Source organism: Chroicocephalus ridibundus, chromosome 2, assembly GCF_963924245.1.
Source record: "Chroicocephalus ridibundus chromosome 2, bChrRid1.1, whole genome shotgun sequence".
Classification (NCBI taxonomy): Eukaryota; Metazoa; Chordata; class Aves; order Charadriiformes; family Laridae; genus Chroicocephalus; species Chroicocephalus ridibundus.
Genome location: NC_086285.1, coordinates 156,347,664 through 156,362,474, shown reverse-complemented (window position 1 = coordinate 156,362,474; position 14,811 = coordinate 156,347,664). Strand labels below are relative to the sequence as shown.

The 14,811-nt window shown below is 39.7% G+C and overlaps 1 protein-coding gene across 1 annotated transcript in view; it reads left to right on the top strand.

Annotated features, from left to right (window-relative positions):
• ATAD2 (ATPase family AAA domain containing 2) overlaps positions 1-14,191 on the top strand; it is a 40,358-nt gene extending 26,167 nt beyond the window's left edge. Inside the window, exons 19-28 of the mRNA XM_063327490.1 lie at positions 784-969; positions 3,179-3,314; positions 3,452-3,648; positions 4,881-5,040; positions 5,399-5,521; positions 5,618-5,767; positions 6,950-7,354; positions 8,045-8,169; positions 11,123-11,251; positions 12,748-14,191. Of these exons, the coding sequence (XP_063183560.1) occupies positions 784-969; positions 3,179-3,314; positions 3,452-3,648; positions 4,881-5,040; positions 5,399-5,521; positions 5,618-5,767; positions 6,950-7,354; positions 8,045-8,169; positions 11,123-11,251; positions 12,748-12,789 (1,653 nt within the window). The 3' untranslated portion in view covers positions 12,790-14,191. The remainder of the gene's footprint in view (positions 1-783; positions 970-3,178; positions 3,315-3,451; positions 3,649-4,880; positions 5,041-5,398; positions 5,522-5,617; positions 5,768-6,949; positions 7,355-8,044; positions 8,170-11,122; positions 11,252-12,747) is intronic.
• The last annotated feature ends 620 nt before the right edge of the window (positions 14,192-14,811 follow it).

Here is a 14,811-nt window from a genome sequence, read left to right as displayed (position 1 = left end):
TTGCATCTGCGGTCATATAACTACCACGTCTGGTCACTGCCCAGATATACCACATGTGCTTCCCATCCCTGAATATTGGTAATCTGAAAGGATGCACGGAGAAATTTGTCATGTGAAAGGACTGTTGCCACTGCCCTCATGCAGTAGATGCACGTCCTCTTCTGTGACTGAGGTACCATCTGTAGGCAGTGGCTTGTGCTCTTCAATGCACATAATCTGGTCTGATGGATTCTTTGGTAACGAAGAGCTGTGAGTGATTAAGCTGTTCAGGCAGGCTGAAGACTGGTCACCTCTTATAAAATGTACTTGAAATTATGAATTGTAAGCAGGCTTCTTTTACAGTGTCAGCTCTCATCTTTTCACATAAGTCTTTCTTTGGTTAGACTGTGCTCCGGACTGACTTGGATATGTGCCCTCTCTGAACTGAAAATTGTGTAGTGGCAGTTGTACAGCGATTTACCCAGACCCAGAGGGGTTGGTCTTGTTTTTTCAGGCACACCACCACACCAGCTGAGTTGTGAGGCTCTTTAGAAGCTATCTTGCACCTAAGTAGTTTTGGAAGCAGGCAGAGATTCAGGTCTGTTTCTGTCTGCGTAGCAATGTCTATATTTGAGTCAAAATGAAAATTTTATCGTACTGTTAAGGAGTTGTTCTTTTGTTGCTTTGTTTTGATGTTTTGGCTTCATGTACTACTATTCCATGAGATAGTTTGACAGATACATAGTCATTTATTAGCCTATTCTACATGGTTTAGTTTTCTTATCCAAGCTTTCATTTTACCAGTTGATGCGAGAAGCTCAAAGAACAGCACCAAGTATAATTTATATCCCACATATCCATTTGTGGTGGGAGGCTGTTGGAGCTACATTGAAAGCTACTTTTACAACACTACTGCAGAACATTCCAACATTTGCTCCAGTTTTGCTGCTTGCAACATCTGATGTGTGTCACGCAGATCTCCCAAAAGAGGTATTTCTGTAAATACTTTTCTTACTTTTTTTATCCTATTTCTTGTTAATTTATAAATACTTTAAGTATTGGAGTACTGTGCACTCATAAGCAAACTCATACTGTTATTACTTAGGCACCCTAACCACATCTCTTAAAATCTGCTTAGACAAAACAATGCTGAAGGCATTTGTCTGAAGTGTTTTCTGAGTAAAGAGACTGACTTTGACCCAACTTTTTCACCCTTCTCACACACTCATGCTTATTAGACAGATATATAAATTTACTTCAGACAATAATTCTAGTGACTTCCAGATGGTTAGGTGTGTACCTAGTCAAGAATATACAGTGCTTGAAAGGTAAATGGCAAAAAAATATTTTTACTGAAAATATTTTTACTAGAAAGTGAAAGATATTTTTACTGAAAAAATACTGTGGTCACACTGTTAATGATGGAATGTAATTTCAACTTTAAATTATTTAATAAAAATTTCAGTTTCTTCATATAGGTGAAAGCTCTACAAATCAGAACACTAAGTTCCAACTTCTCTTTAAGTAACTTGGAAATTAATTTTTCGTTGTATTCCTTAGCAAAATTCGGTAAGAGTGAATGCTTAGCTTTCTAGACATCTGAGAGCGTGCATTAAAGGAAGGTGTTAAAAATGTGAATGTGCTGCTCTGATTATTTTGTCTCAGTTATGGCGGGGGGGCTTATCTAGATGTGTTTATCATCAAATGCTTTGAAAGGGTTTAACGTTCTATGGAAGCTTTTGTATTGTTAATAAATTCCTTCTAAAATAAGTATTGAAATTCCTTCCATAGCTTTTGGTAGTAGAAATAGAGTACCTCAGCACTGGTGAGGCCACACCTTGAGTATTGTGTCCAGTTTTGGGCACCCCAATAAGAGAGAGACATCATAGAATTGCTGAGGTTGGAAGGGACCTTTAAGATCATCGAGTCCAACCTTTAGCCTACCCTGACAAGAGCCACTTCTAAACCATGTCCCTAAGTGCCCCATCTACCCTTTTTTTAAACACCTCCAGAGATGGTGAATCCACCACCTCCCTGGGCAGCCTATTCCAATGTTTAATAACCCTTTCAGTGAAAAAATGTCTCCTAATATCTAATCTAAACCTCCCCTGACGTAACTTGAACCCGCTTCCCCTCGTCCTATCGCTTGTCACCAGGGAGAAGAGGTCAGCCCCCATCTCTCTACAGCCTCCTTTCAGGTAGTTGTAGAGGGTGATAAGGTCTCCCCTCAGCCTCCTCTTCTCCAGGCTAAACAACCCCAGCTCCCTCAGTCGTTCATCGAGGTGCCGGAGCGAGTGCAGAGGAGGGCAGCAAAGCTGGTGAAGGGCCTGCAGAATAAATCTTATGAGGAGCGATTGAAGGAGCTGGGACTGTTTAGTTTGAGGAAGAGGAGGCTGAGGGGAGACCTCATCGCTCTCTACAACTACTTGAAAGGACACTGTAGAGAGGTTGGTGCTGGTCTCTTCTCACAGGTAATTATTGATAGAACAAGAGGGAATGGCTTCAAGCTGCAGCAGGGTAGGTTTAGGCTGGACATTAGGAAAAAATTTTTCACAGAAAGAGTGGTCAGACACTGGGATAGGCTGCCCAGGGAGGTGGTGGAGTCACCATCCCTGTATGTGTTTAAGAGTTGTTTAGATGTGGTGTTAGGGGATATGGTGTAAGGGAGAACTTTGTAGAGTGGAGTTGATGGTTGGACTCGATGATCCCAAGGGTCTTTTCCAACCTAAATGATTCCGTGATTCTAAATGGAGTAAAACTTGGAAGTATGCAACTTCAGACACCTCATTTAAATTAATTTTTAAAAAAAACAGTCCCGCCTTACCAAAAAGCCTGCACTTGTCTGCTGAACTCTGCCTGTTCCCTCTATAGCTGCCACAAAGATTCAAACTAAAAGACAGGAAGGCAGGTAAATACAAAATAAGCAGCCCTGGAGGTAGTGAATGTCACCACTTTATCAGCGTATCATATGGTCCCTTCATTGAGCTTTAACTCTAGAGGTGCTCCTTAGAGAAGGGATTTTAATTTGCTATGCTAACGTATGCAAATCTAGCCTTTTAAGGCCAAGAAGATAACTTTTCACCGCTTGTCTTATCCAGGTGATTATTCAATTTAATTTAGAAAGTTACTCTTCTTTTTGAAATAGAATATAAATTTGTGTGGCCTTGTGTATGAAATACCTTTTCTGCTCATGTTTTAGATAAAAGATTTATTTATTAATGATTATAAAGAAGTTTTCAAAGTCCAGTTGCCTACTAAGGAAGAAAGAAGAGCGTTTTTTGAGGACTTAGTTGTAAATCAAGCTGCTAAACCTCCTGCATCAAAAAACAATGCAGGTGAGGATATTCTACGTATAAAACTTTGCTAACTGTAAGTTCACAGCTAGACAGTATTTCTTTGGTGGTAATTTTCTATTGGTTTTTCATATCATTTGAGTACCATAAATTGACTAAAAGTTTCTGATTAATATAAGCCTGGCGGCCACTGGAAGTACTGCCTGTAGCACCGCCGCCTAAGCCGCGAGAGCTGACAGAGGAAGAAATAAGACAGCTGGAGGAGCAGGAGGAGGATACGTTGCGTGAACTTAGGATTTTCTTAAGGGATGTGACTCATAGACTTGCCGTTGACAGACGTTTCAGAGCATTTACAAAGCCTGTTGACCCAGAGGAGGTAAATTAGTGTTGATCTGTAATACCATTTTATCTGTATGTATTCATAATGTCTCTGTGTGTGTATATTTCTCAGTGTGTGTGTGCTCATTATAGGAAGGTTTATCTTTGTTTTTAGGACCGTACTATTCTGATTTTTTTAAGAAGCAGGAAGTGAATTTTGCTTTTACTTTTGCTGACTCCTTTAGGCTCTCAAATGTCTGTTATTTGAGTATTCACTGAAAGCCCTGGGTTCCTTCTAAAACATCTTTAGAATATTTCAGTTGGAAGGGACCTACTACGATTATCTAGTCCAACTGACAACACAGTTTGCTCATGAGAAGGCTTTGATATGTAGGCATGCTACAGCACTGAAAAGCAGAGATCTCTCGCTTTATAATTGTAAACAGTATAATATAGGACTGTTTTAATAAAGCCTAAAGCTCTTTAATTGACTGACAATAGTTGCTGTGAGAACAGAAGTAAAAGCAGCAGTTTTTAAAATAAATTTTGAGATCCTCTGTTTCATCTGGAGCTCCTCGGTATAAGATCAACCATAAGGGCTGTGTAGTTTCTTCTTCCTGCCATACACTTTTTCTGTCTCTTTCTCTCATTTAATTTGTTGAATAAGTCTAAGCCAGGGGCATATACTTCAAAGTCAGCTGTAATTTTAATATAGCTTTGTGTTTCAGCAAAGTCCTGTTCCCCTAAGCGTCCACTGACTTGTCTTTCCATTTACTTCTATTTTCCGAGATATGAATAATCTAAACAAACATAGATGTCCTCGTCTAAACTAGTCATTAGGCTCCTTTTATGGTCTGAGCAAAGAAATAGGCACCTCTGGGTCCAGTTATCTCATTCTAAAGTAGATGTCTAGGACAGATACTTCAAAGGTGCAATTCCTGCAGCCTTTTTCTTGCCGCCAACAACAAAGAGAATCTCGGGTGACTTTACTGAGAAAGTGATTTTTCTGAAGTGAAGCGAATGAATCCCACTCTGGGTGTCTGTCCCCTTCTCTGCCCCACACATGCTTCTGACCTCCCTGCTGCTTTTTTTCCCTGTTCTGGTCTGTCTCTTCAAAGCCAGTTGAAATAGCCCTTCTGTTTTCAAGAAACTAACTGGTTAATTTCTGCATCTTTGAATAGGTCATAAATATTTTGAGGTGTTTAAGAAGCCCTTTATTTGACTTTAATAAAGTAATTCATTTTGGCAGATAGCGTGTTAAATCTCTGAGCACATTTATTTCATTCGTAGGTACCTGATTATGATGCAGTTATTAAACAGCCCATGGACCTTTCGGCAGTTCTCTCGAAGATTGACTTGCACCAGTACCTAACTGCAGGAGATTTCCTGAAAGACATCGATCTGATCTGCAGCAATGCTTTAGAGTACAACCCAGATAAAGACCCTGGAGGTTAGGATGTGGTTTTATCCCTAATTTGGAAAAATTTAAAATGTGTAAATTGATAAGTGTCGCGTGTGGACAGTAGACTTGAGATTAGATCAATTTAGGCATCCACAGAGAGCATTTCTTGCCAGGTTGTAAATGTTGTAGAGTTAAACTACTTGGGCATGAAATTGTGATAGAAGCGTTGATCAGTAACTAGTACTTGTGCTTTAATAATTAACTTTTGTGTTGTTATGCTGAAAATATTCACTGAGATAACCTTTCAGAACCTACCTACGAAAAAAACCAAAATCTTTCTAAGTAATGAAAACAAAGGATTTCATTGGCTGGTAGAAAATACTCAGTTCTGACCGTAAAATTTCAGATCGTCTCATTAGGCACAGAGCTTGTACTTTGAGAGATACTGCGTACGCCATAGTGAGGGAAGAAATGGATGAAGATTTTGAACAAAGCTGTGAAGAAATTAAAGAATCTCGTAAGAAAAGAGGTATGTTTTTTGATGCTACGGATTTTAAGACTTGTCTTAGTATTTGTAACTAACAGTGCAAGACACAATTCTTTCCTATCTGTTCTTTATTGCAAGGTTGTAGCTCTTCAAAGTACGCTCCATCTTACTACCATGTAATGCCAAAGGAGAACTCTGTTCCTGGTTGCAAGAAAACAGACTCAAAGTGTAATGAAAAAATGAAGATGCCAACAGTGCCCGTAGATTCCAGTACACCCCGCTGTAACGGCAAGTTGCATTTTATTCAGACTTTCTTGGAGAAAGTGCTAAGGTTGCTGATAACTTCTCTGTTCTTGTGACACAACAGGTTTCTGTGGCACCTGGTTCTTCATGCCAGAGGCATTATGTTTTTAAATTTGCTTCAGAATGTGAGATAAATCCCGAAGTCATTCATTTGATATGGTTATGAAGTTCAAGTACAGTGGTTGGTTTACATTGTAAGACCCTGGCCTTGATGGCCCAACTGACATTTAATGGCTCATAAAATTTGCTACCTGTTGAAATCAAAAGTGTTGTACGTGGCGGTTTATGAATGCCCAGCTTGTTTTTAGTTATATGGACCGGTATTTTTCCTCTCCCCACCCTCAAATGCTAAACTCTATGCCACCTCTTACTGTGATTTCCAATTGAAGGGGGAAAGGGGAAAAAAAACAGGGGAGCAATAATAATAGATATGTAAAGGAAAGATCATTATTCCCTCATTTTTCCTGTGAAAAGTACGTGAAAGAACAAAGGGACTTGGGTCCCCCTCAGTTCAAATGCGTGACACAGTGTGAAGTTTCCTAGTCTCACTGGCAGGACTGGGAATTTTGCCATTGACTTCACCCATGCTTTGTGCAGTTCTCCATGAATACAAAGAACGGTGGGGTCTTCTGGAAGGCAAAAATCACAAAGTTTGTTTTAAACAAGGTTAACTGAATCAGAAAGCATACAAAGTGTAAGACAATTTTTTTCTCCAGCAAATATTGCCTTAAAATTGTCTAACTGTACCCAACATGTGTTCAGCATTTGAAGTTTACAGCTTTATAACAGATTTGAAGAAGGGCTCGTCTTCAGATGCTTTTCTGTTGTTCATCTACATTAGTTTACATAAGAAGAGAGTAAGCAACTTCACCTAATATAACCCTGCTTTGCAGTAATACTTCCTATCTAAAGTAAGAATTTTCTGTTCATAAAATCTTGAAGGTGATGGTTTTGTGAATGAAAATCTGTAGCTGGCTTTTTAAAATCTAATAGCAAATTGACCTTGTTAACTTGCAGCTCTTTCTCTAGACATATGTAGGGAGACAGACAATGGTACTTGAGCTCTTTTGATCATTTTCCTTGTAAGTCAAGTGAGATGAGGATGCTGGATTTTGAAGAACTGTTTTGATAACGTTTTGGATTACTTTTTCTGATATCTCTTTGTAGATACGTCAAAAAGAAAACGCAGAAAGACCAAAGGGTCTTCGAGTATTGCAATAAAGAGGAGGAATTTTCAGTTCAATAAAGAGAACAAAGTTCCAGAAGACCAAAATGAAGCAGACAGTGATGAAGAGTCTCCAGAAAAACATGTTTCTAACACAGTTCGCGCTGAAGTTGAGTCCGCACAGGATTCTTCTATGGAAGAAAACGAAAACGTACTTCAAGAACGACAGAAAAATGGGAATGAAAATAAATCTGGGACAGAAAATGAAAGAGAGAGAGTTCTCCTTATGGCTAAATCCGCTTCTGAAAAGAAGAGTGTCGTGCTTCCTGAACATTCAGACCTAAGAAAGGAGAGTGAAATGCCGGATTGCCAAATAGCAGAAAGTTCTGAAGACGGAGATTCAAATGGTAAGTGAAAGGTCAAACAGGTCATTTAGCTCCTTCTTCCTCCTGAGGAGGTTTACGCTATTTATTAGGTTTTAGCCTTTTTAATTCCATTCTGTTATTTCTGCTGTATTTCTCTAAAATCAGCACACAGTGTTTCTTGCATAATGATGCTGCCCCTCTAGTTAACGCTAGCCAAACTCATGTTTTCCTGCAGCTGCTGGCTTTTTGATTCTGAAGTTTGTTTTTCAAATGGTACCTAATTGAAAAACAATTGACTTTCTTGTATGAATATCTTCCCATTAATGAGCAGTGCAAGTTAAAAAGCTCTGTGCTTCAAGCAGTGTGGAGCCACAGTCACACGTGGAATAAAAGACGTACGTCCTAATGTTTGCAATGTAAGGTGTGTTTCCTCACCTAAATTACTTTGGATTTTTACCGTGCAGTGCTGCAATGGCAACGTGACAATGGGGTTTTTTTCCTGGTTTTACTCTGCCTTTTTCTCTAGTGCTTTTTTTTGTGTCTGAGTTTCTAATTTTTACGGAGCAGTGACTTTTGCCAGAAAGAATGTAAAAGTCAGTCATTTCTCACTGAAAAAACAGTTCTGTCTCTGTCATTGCAGAGAGAGACGGTATTCCAGGTACAGGATACTTCACTGATATTGCATTCCAGATAAACAGAAATCCTGACTTAACGAAATTTGTGTCACTCCAGATTCGTGGGTACACCGTATGACTCGTGCGAGACGTTCTCAGGTAGAGGAGCAACAACTGGTACATGCCAAGAAAGCAACAGAAATTCTCACACAGACAGTGATTGTGGATTACTGTGAGCTCAAAGTAAGTCTAATTTAAATTTTGTTAATACTGAAGTAGGACATTTTCTTGCTACATGTACAGTTGTAAATTAAGTCAGTTGTTAACCAATTAAAACGAATTATGGGAAGGATACACAGCTTGTGAAATAATTCCACCTGTAATGGACTACGACTGTTGTGTTTCCACACCTGGTGTAGGCTGCTGTTCTTGCCTTGGTGAACTAAATTTTAGGAGACTGGGTTTTCGTCCTAATTTTTAATTTAAAAGGGCTTGTTGAATTTTAAAATAGCCCACTGACAGCCTCCTAGTACTGTTGGTTATTAGTGTCGTAACAGCTTTTATGACAGGTTTTGGAGGTTTGGTTTGGTTTTTGCATTGGTTTTCATTTATTAGGAACCTGAAAAGGACCTTTATTTCTAGCAGCGATGACTTGGTTAGCAGGTTGACATAAACCTCATGATGCATAAAATACTAATACCTTATTTCCTGAAATTCTTTCAAAACCCAGTGTTAGAATTTTGCGTTCATACAGTTCAGTGTTATAAGGGTTTTCTAGCCCCTCGTAGGGGGAGAAGTTGCTATCCTAGGCTACAGTTGGGAAAAGGGTTAAAAACAGGCCTAGCTGCAAGGGGTGAAAGGGGGTAAAAGAGGTTCCTTTGCATAAAACGCAGGGGGTAGAACAAGGACCTGATCTTCAGGGGAGATTGCAGTGAGGAAAATTAGGAAAATTTTCCAAATTAGGTTGGAGTCCTGGAGGTTGGTCAAAGCAGAGGAGGGCTGCTGTTTACCTGCCACAATGAGAAAAGGGAGTGTTTCCCATGGATGTTTCCCCTGTGTGGGGAGAATGTGACCAGATAGGAATCCCCTTTGGTGAAGGGGCTTGTCAACAATTTCTGTCACATTTTTAAGATGTCACCTAATTTGTCGAGGTGAAACTAACTTTTTAGAGCTGGCTTCCTAAGGAAGCCGATTTCAGGGTATTTTGTTGTTCATGTCTGTCTGTGTATGTAGAGAAGCCACACAGGTTTTTCATAGAGTGCTCTGAAGTTACTGCCCACTGCAGAAATGGTACGGTATAGCCCATATATATATTTCAGCTATGAGGAGAGCTACGGTCATGAAATGCATCGTTTAGAAAACTTTTTTGATTAACATAGGTGCCACTAGAACTAACTGCTCATACCAGAGAGCCTCTTTGGAACTCATCTGCAGTGAATAAGCTAGATGAACATCGAAAATGTAGCTGCTTGGGTTTGTTTGGGGTTGTTGTGAGGGTTTTTTGTCCATTTAGTTGTTTGATAATAGGCCTAGAACTTTATGAACATGTAGAAGAGCATGCAGTCATCTATGTGGCAGCAATGAGAAATAGTTTCACATGGGATGCTGATCATACCGCTCTGTCTCATCCTACCTTTTCTGTTTACAGAAGCTGAGAGCACACTGAGTGGTTTCTGTGTGTCTTATCTGTATGTTGTATAGAATGAAGCTGAGGCGAATACTCCAGTTTTGTGCTAGCTGACCTGAGGGAGGCAGAGTTTGATGACGGGCAGTTGCGAGGCAGTAGTATTTTCATTTGGTATGGCCGTTCTGTTAAGTGACATCTTCACAGCCTCACACAACACACAGATCCTGAGAAGCTGCAGCAGCGCAAGAAGGTGCTGCCATAGCTTGTTACTGCTGCTTTCCAGAGATTATTGGGCTGCATCAAAAGGAATTGTGGCCGGGTCGTGGGAGATGATTCTGTCCCTCTACTGCACTCGTGTGAGACCCAACCTGGAGTACTGTGTCCAGCTTTGGAGTCCTCAGCACAAGAATGACATGGACCTGTTGGAGTGGGACCAGAGGAGGGCCACGAAGATGATCAGAGGGCTGGAGCACCTCTCCTGTGAGGACAGGCTGAGAGAGTTGGGGTTGTTCAGCCTGGAGAAGAGAAGACTCCAGGGAGACCTTATAGCAGCCTTCAAGTACCTAAAGGGGGCCTACAGGAGAGATGGGGAGGGGCTGTTTGTGAGGGAGCATAACAATAGGACGAGGGGTAACACTTTTAAACTGAAAGAGGGGGGATTTAGATTAGATATTGGGAAGAAACGCTTTACTGTGAGGATGGTGAGACACTGGAACAGGTTGCCCAGAGAAGCTGTGGATGCCCCATCCCTAGAAGTGTTCAAGGCCAGGCTGGATGGGGCTTTGAGCAACCTGGTCTAGTGGGAGGTGTCCCTGCCCATGGCAGGGGGGTTGGAACTAGATATCTTTAAGGTCCCTTCTAACCTGAACCGTTCTGTGATTCTGTGCTTATCGCTTTCACATCTTTGGTAACAGAAACAACTCTGTGAGAGATTGGTAATTTCCTACAGTCACTCTGCTAGTTTATCCACTCTTCGGTTTAAAGGCAGGAGCTAACTGATCTAACTTTGCACCCTGATCTGCTCCAGACACAAGCAGTGTGTTCTGCCAGCAGAGCTGTAGGCTTTGTACACGTTCAGCTAATGGGTAAAGGTGAGTACCTAAGGATGCTTCCGTTTCCAGCTGGCACAGCTGTATCTGGAAGACGTGTAGCCTGGCTTCCAAAGATCCACTTTACAGTGCCCTGCATTGCAGCAGCAGTTTCTCTAAGGAAATGCAACAGTGGCTTTGCTGTGGCAGCAACTCTGCGACAAAGTGGTGTCATTCCCCGCTGTTCTGGAAGCAGTTGATTTGCAGTTATGATTGTTGATGTTTAGATTGATTAGTAATAAAATACTGTCTGAAATTTAAGCCTTCCTTTTCTCTGAAGTATGAAAAATTGAATCATTTTCTCCAGTTAAATCTTGTGAGATATTTAATCTGTTCTCTGAAGTGTCACTCATATTTTATTTAACAATATAAGAAAGTAGGATGTCACTTGTGTTGTATTGTTATTGTTTAGCTTCTGAAAACATGAAGAGCCTATTCTTGTGCTATTCTAAACTTGTATTTTCCATTTTTTTTTCTTTAGCAACTGTTGCATTTTGCCACTGTGATAACGAAGAGCTTTAATATATTTCACTTGGAAAAACTATATGCTGTTCTCAGTCAGTGCATTTACCAGCATCGGGAAGATTATGACAAAACTGAATTAGTGAAGGTAAACTTTTTGTCTTACAGCACTTTCTAACACTATTATGCACACGTGTCTGTGTGTGCGCTACGCATGTGTGTGTGTGCGCTCTGGACGTCATGTTACTTAGGGTTACTCTTTACCGCATAGTTGCCTGTGTTAAAAGACTTTCTCATTTCAGTCTGGAAGACATTTATCCATATTGCAAAACCATTGTTGTATTTGGCATAATTGCTGGCAGTTTTAGCAGGAAAAGGCTTGAGCTTGAAGACAATAGGTCTACCCACACATCCCTCTCAAAGCAGTTAACCCTCAGCCTGTCTCTAGTCCTTCTCCAGAACCTGTTTATGGGTGGGGGGCTGTGAAAGGGGGGTGCTTTGCTCAGTCTGACGCTTCCTCTTTCTCCCCCTACAGGCAGGCAGACATGGTAGTACTCTGTACAGTAGTCATTCCATTCTTGAAAAGAAATTAGATATGAAACATAACAAGGGAGTGAGACTTTCCTCTAGTCTCGCCATAATTTCTTTTTAACTTGCATGGCTCGAGCATCTTTAATTTGACATATGGGGAGATTTCTGCCTTGACGGTTTAATGCTCATGAGTCAAATTATCTGATCTCTTCCTCTAGGAGAAGATTTCTGAGTTGTCAGAACTCAGCAGAAATTTTCCAGAGGCACCCACGGTCCCAGTCAGGAATTCCCAGTATTGAGTCGATTTAGATAGGTTGGATATTCAGTCTTCAGACCCAGATCCTTGAATCCATTTGTCTTTGAGATGTTTGTGTCTGAGAGCAGATAAAATTTTTTATGGCTCTCAGTCTGTCTTTAAAAAGAGGAAGCCCCTTTTCTTCAGCCCTGGTCACCTTGATCTCTTCTTGCACATCTGATAAAGAGTTAGAATGAACACTCTGTTCTGATTGTGCAACAGCATGGATTATTTGGATTCAGGGAGGCTGTTCCTGAAAAATGTGCCCTTCTCTCATCTACTATAATGACGTGTTTTAGCATAAGGGATTTATTTGTTATCTCAGGGCTTGGGAGCTCTTGAGACTTAACTTTTGATACTTAAATTAAGAGGGACTTGATTTCTTTGTTTTCTACTTCTACCTTTAGGTTTAATAAAAAAAATATCTCCTATTCAGTGACTGTGCAAGTCGGTCAGGAGCAAGCTCTACTGTATGAAGAGATAGACTTTAACAAGTAATTATTCAGAGTGCAGAAAATAACACTTCCAGCTTTTAGTTGTGGCTTTTCAGGAACTGTCTCCTCTTTCTAATTGTTGAAACCACTGTTGATCGAGATCCATACAGTCAGTCTAGCCTACTCTGTGTTTTGGATGCATAAGGATGCATTTGAAGCTAGTGAGTATAGAAAGACATTGCGATGGTGGTAGCGCATGTGTTCGCAAAATATTACTAACAGTGGTATGTATGTACAGATTCTTTATTCTTTTTATGAAGAAATAAACAGGGTTCTTAAGCTTTTATTCATGCTGACTGTTAGTTTGTCTTTTTTTCTTATTAGGAAATGAAGAAAGAAATTGCAGCCTTCAGTTGTGCTCCTTGATACTTGATTTCAGCATACTTGACTGCTACTCTGTAATGTTTTCTTTTCATTGCATGCTGTTATCTGTGCATAATTCAATAAAAATTACTTCTACCTATATATTTATACATATATTAAACAAATATATCCTAAAATTTATTAAGAAAGCTCAAATAAAGTCCTTTAACTGCTTGTATTTGACATCTTTGTCCTATATATATATATATATTTTTTATGTGATGTACTGCTGTCATTGCCTTTGTAGCGCTGCAGATCTGAACATCTCCCAGATAATTTCAGTACCTCTCTTTCAAAGAAAACAATCGAAAACTTGATAAACTTTTATCATCGTTTTCCAGCTTGTGGGAAAACGTTTTTCTGAAGTAGTCTTGTTGGTGCTGTATAGTCCATTGTATATTGCATAAAGGTTTTAAACCAAATCTCATTTTGGTATATGGAAAGTAAATCCTTTAGAAACCTCTTAATGCAGTTCAGAGGTAATTTTTTTTAATTACCTGACAGCACCTCAAGTGGCTTTCATAGAATTAACAACCTAAAGAAGGTATGTGGGAGAAACGTGCTTTCCACAAACTTAAGAACTTTTGCTGTGGCATATTTTTGCCTGTCAAAAAAACCTAACTTGAAACAAAGCAAGATTTACTACTGTAACTTTCTAAGGCAAAGTTTAGTCTTGCTTGTAATAATGACAATCTTCTTGATACTGGAGAATAGCATTTTAATATAAATTGTTAGTTGCAGGTTAGGTGGCTTGTAGTTGAATTAAATTGTAAATAGTTTTCTAGTTACCTGGAGAGAATTCTGTCTCTGTCACATAAAAGTGAATATATTGTTGATGATAAATATATTTAAGTAAAAGCCAAGCAATACCCCGTTTTGAAGATGTATGCGTCTTTAAACTAGCAGAGAAAATTTCTTTCAGTTAATTTCACAGTTATTTTTTTAAAAAATTAAGATAGGCAAAGCTTAATTATATATGAGAATAAAATTTTATATCTGTTGCGATAAAATGTGTCACGATACACTGTTGTGTTATGTCACCTCACAGCCTAACTGTGCAATCCCTCTCTGTGTGTTTCGTTTCTTAGGTATGTTTTAGTTCTTTTTTTTGTTTTCTTTCATGTGTGTTTGTCCAAACATTTGTGTACTATGCAGACTTTTTTCTTTTATCTGTATTGTTTGGATGGGTATTAATAAAAAATGAACAACCATTTGGGGGGGGTTTTGCCTGCTCTATTTTAATCACAGAATAATTTTGATCATTAACAAGCTTATGCTTAAAATACAGCTTATCCCACTCTTGGTGTAGTGGTATATGGCAAAGGCCAAGCACAGGAGGAAGAAAAATAATATTGAAAATCTGTATTTTAATGTAATGTATTACATCAGAAATGTAATAAAGGAGTTAACGTCATTTTTCCTTAATTTTATCTCCACCTTGGCTGCTGTTGCTGATTTTCGATGGGGCTGTGGTGGGGGGTTGCTGACCACCTTCCCCAAGGTGACTGCTTGAAAAACTGATCCTGGGACCAAAACTTCTGTTCTTCAAAGCTTTCATCAAACTCCTTCCTCTCACTAGTCTCAACGGGATACTGTACCTATACAGGTTTTTAAAAAATTGTGTTTATAATTGCATAAATCTTGGATCTTCCATGACCAACTGTTAATGGTTCCCACCAGCCACATCTTTTTCTTTCTCAGAGAAACAACCATACTTTAGTATCTGAACCAAAATGGCAAACAGCGATGAAAGAAAGAGTACGTGGAAACACAACATTTTTTGAGAAGTACGCAGTGGGAGTTAAAACTAAATATTGACTCAAGTATCTAGGTATGTATTAAAGAAAGAGGTCCCCTTTCTCCAAGTTCTGTAACTAAACACAAAAAAAGGGGGTTGTGGGGTTTTTTTCCTCAGAACCGTTACTTCTGCGCTCACTCGCTCCTGCTCTGGGGCGCTGGAGCCTGCGGCAACGTCCTCCCTCAGCGCCGGGCGCCTGAGGGGAGCCCCGGGCTGGAGGCGTCCTC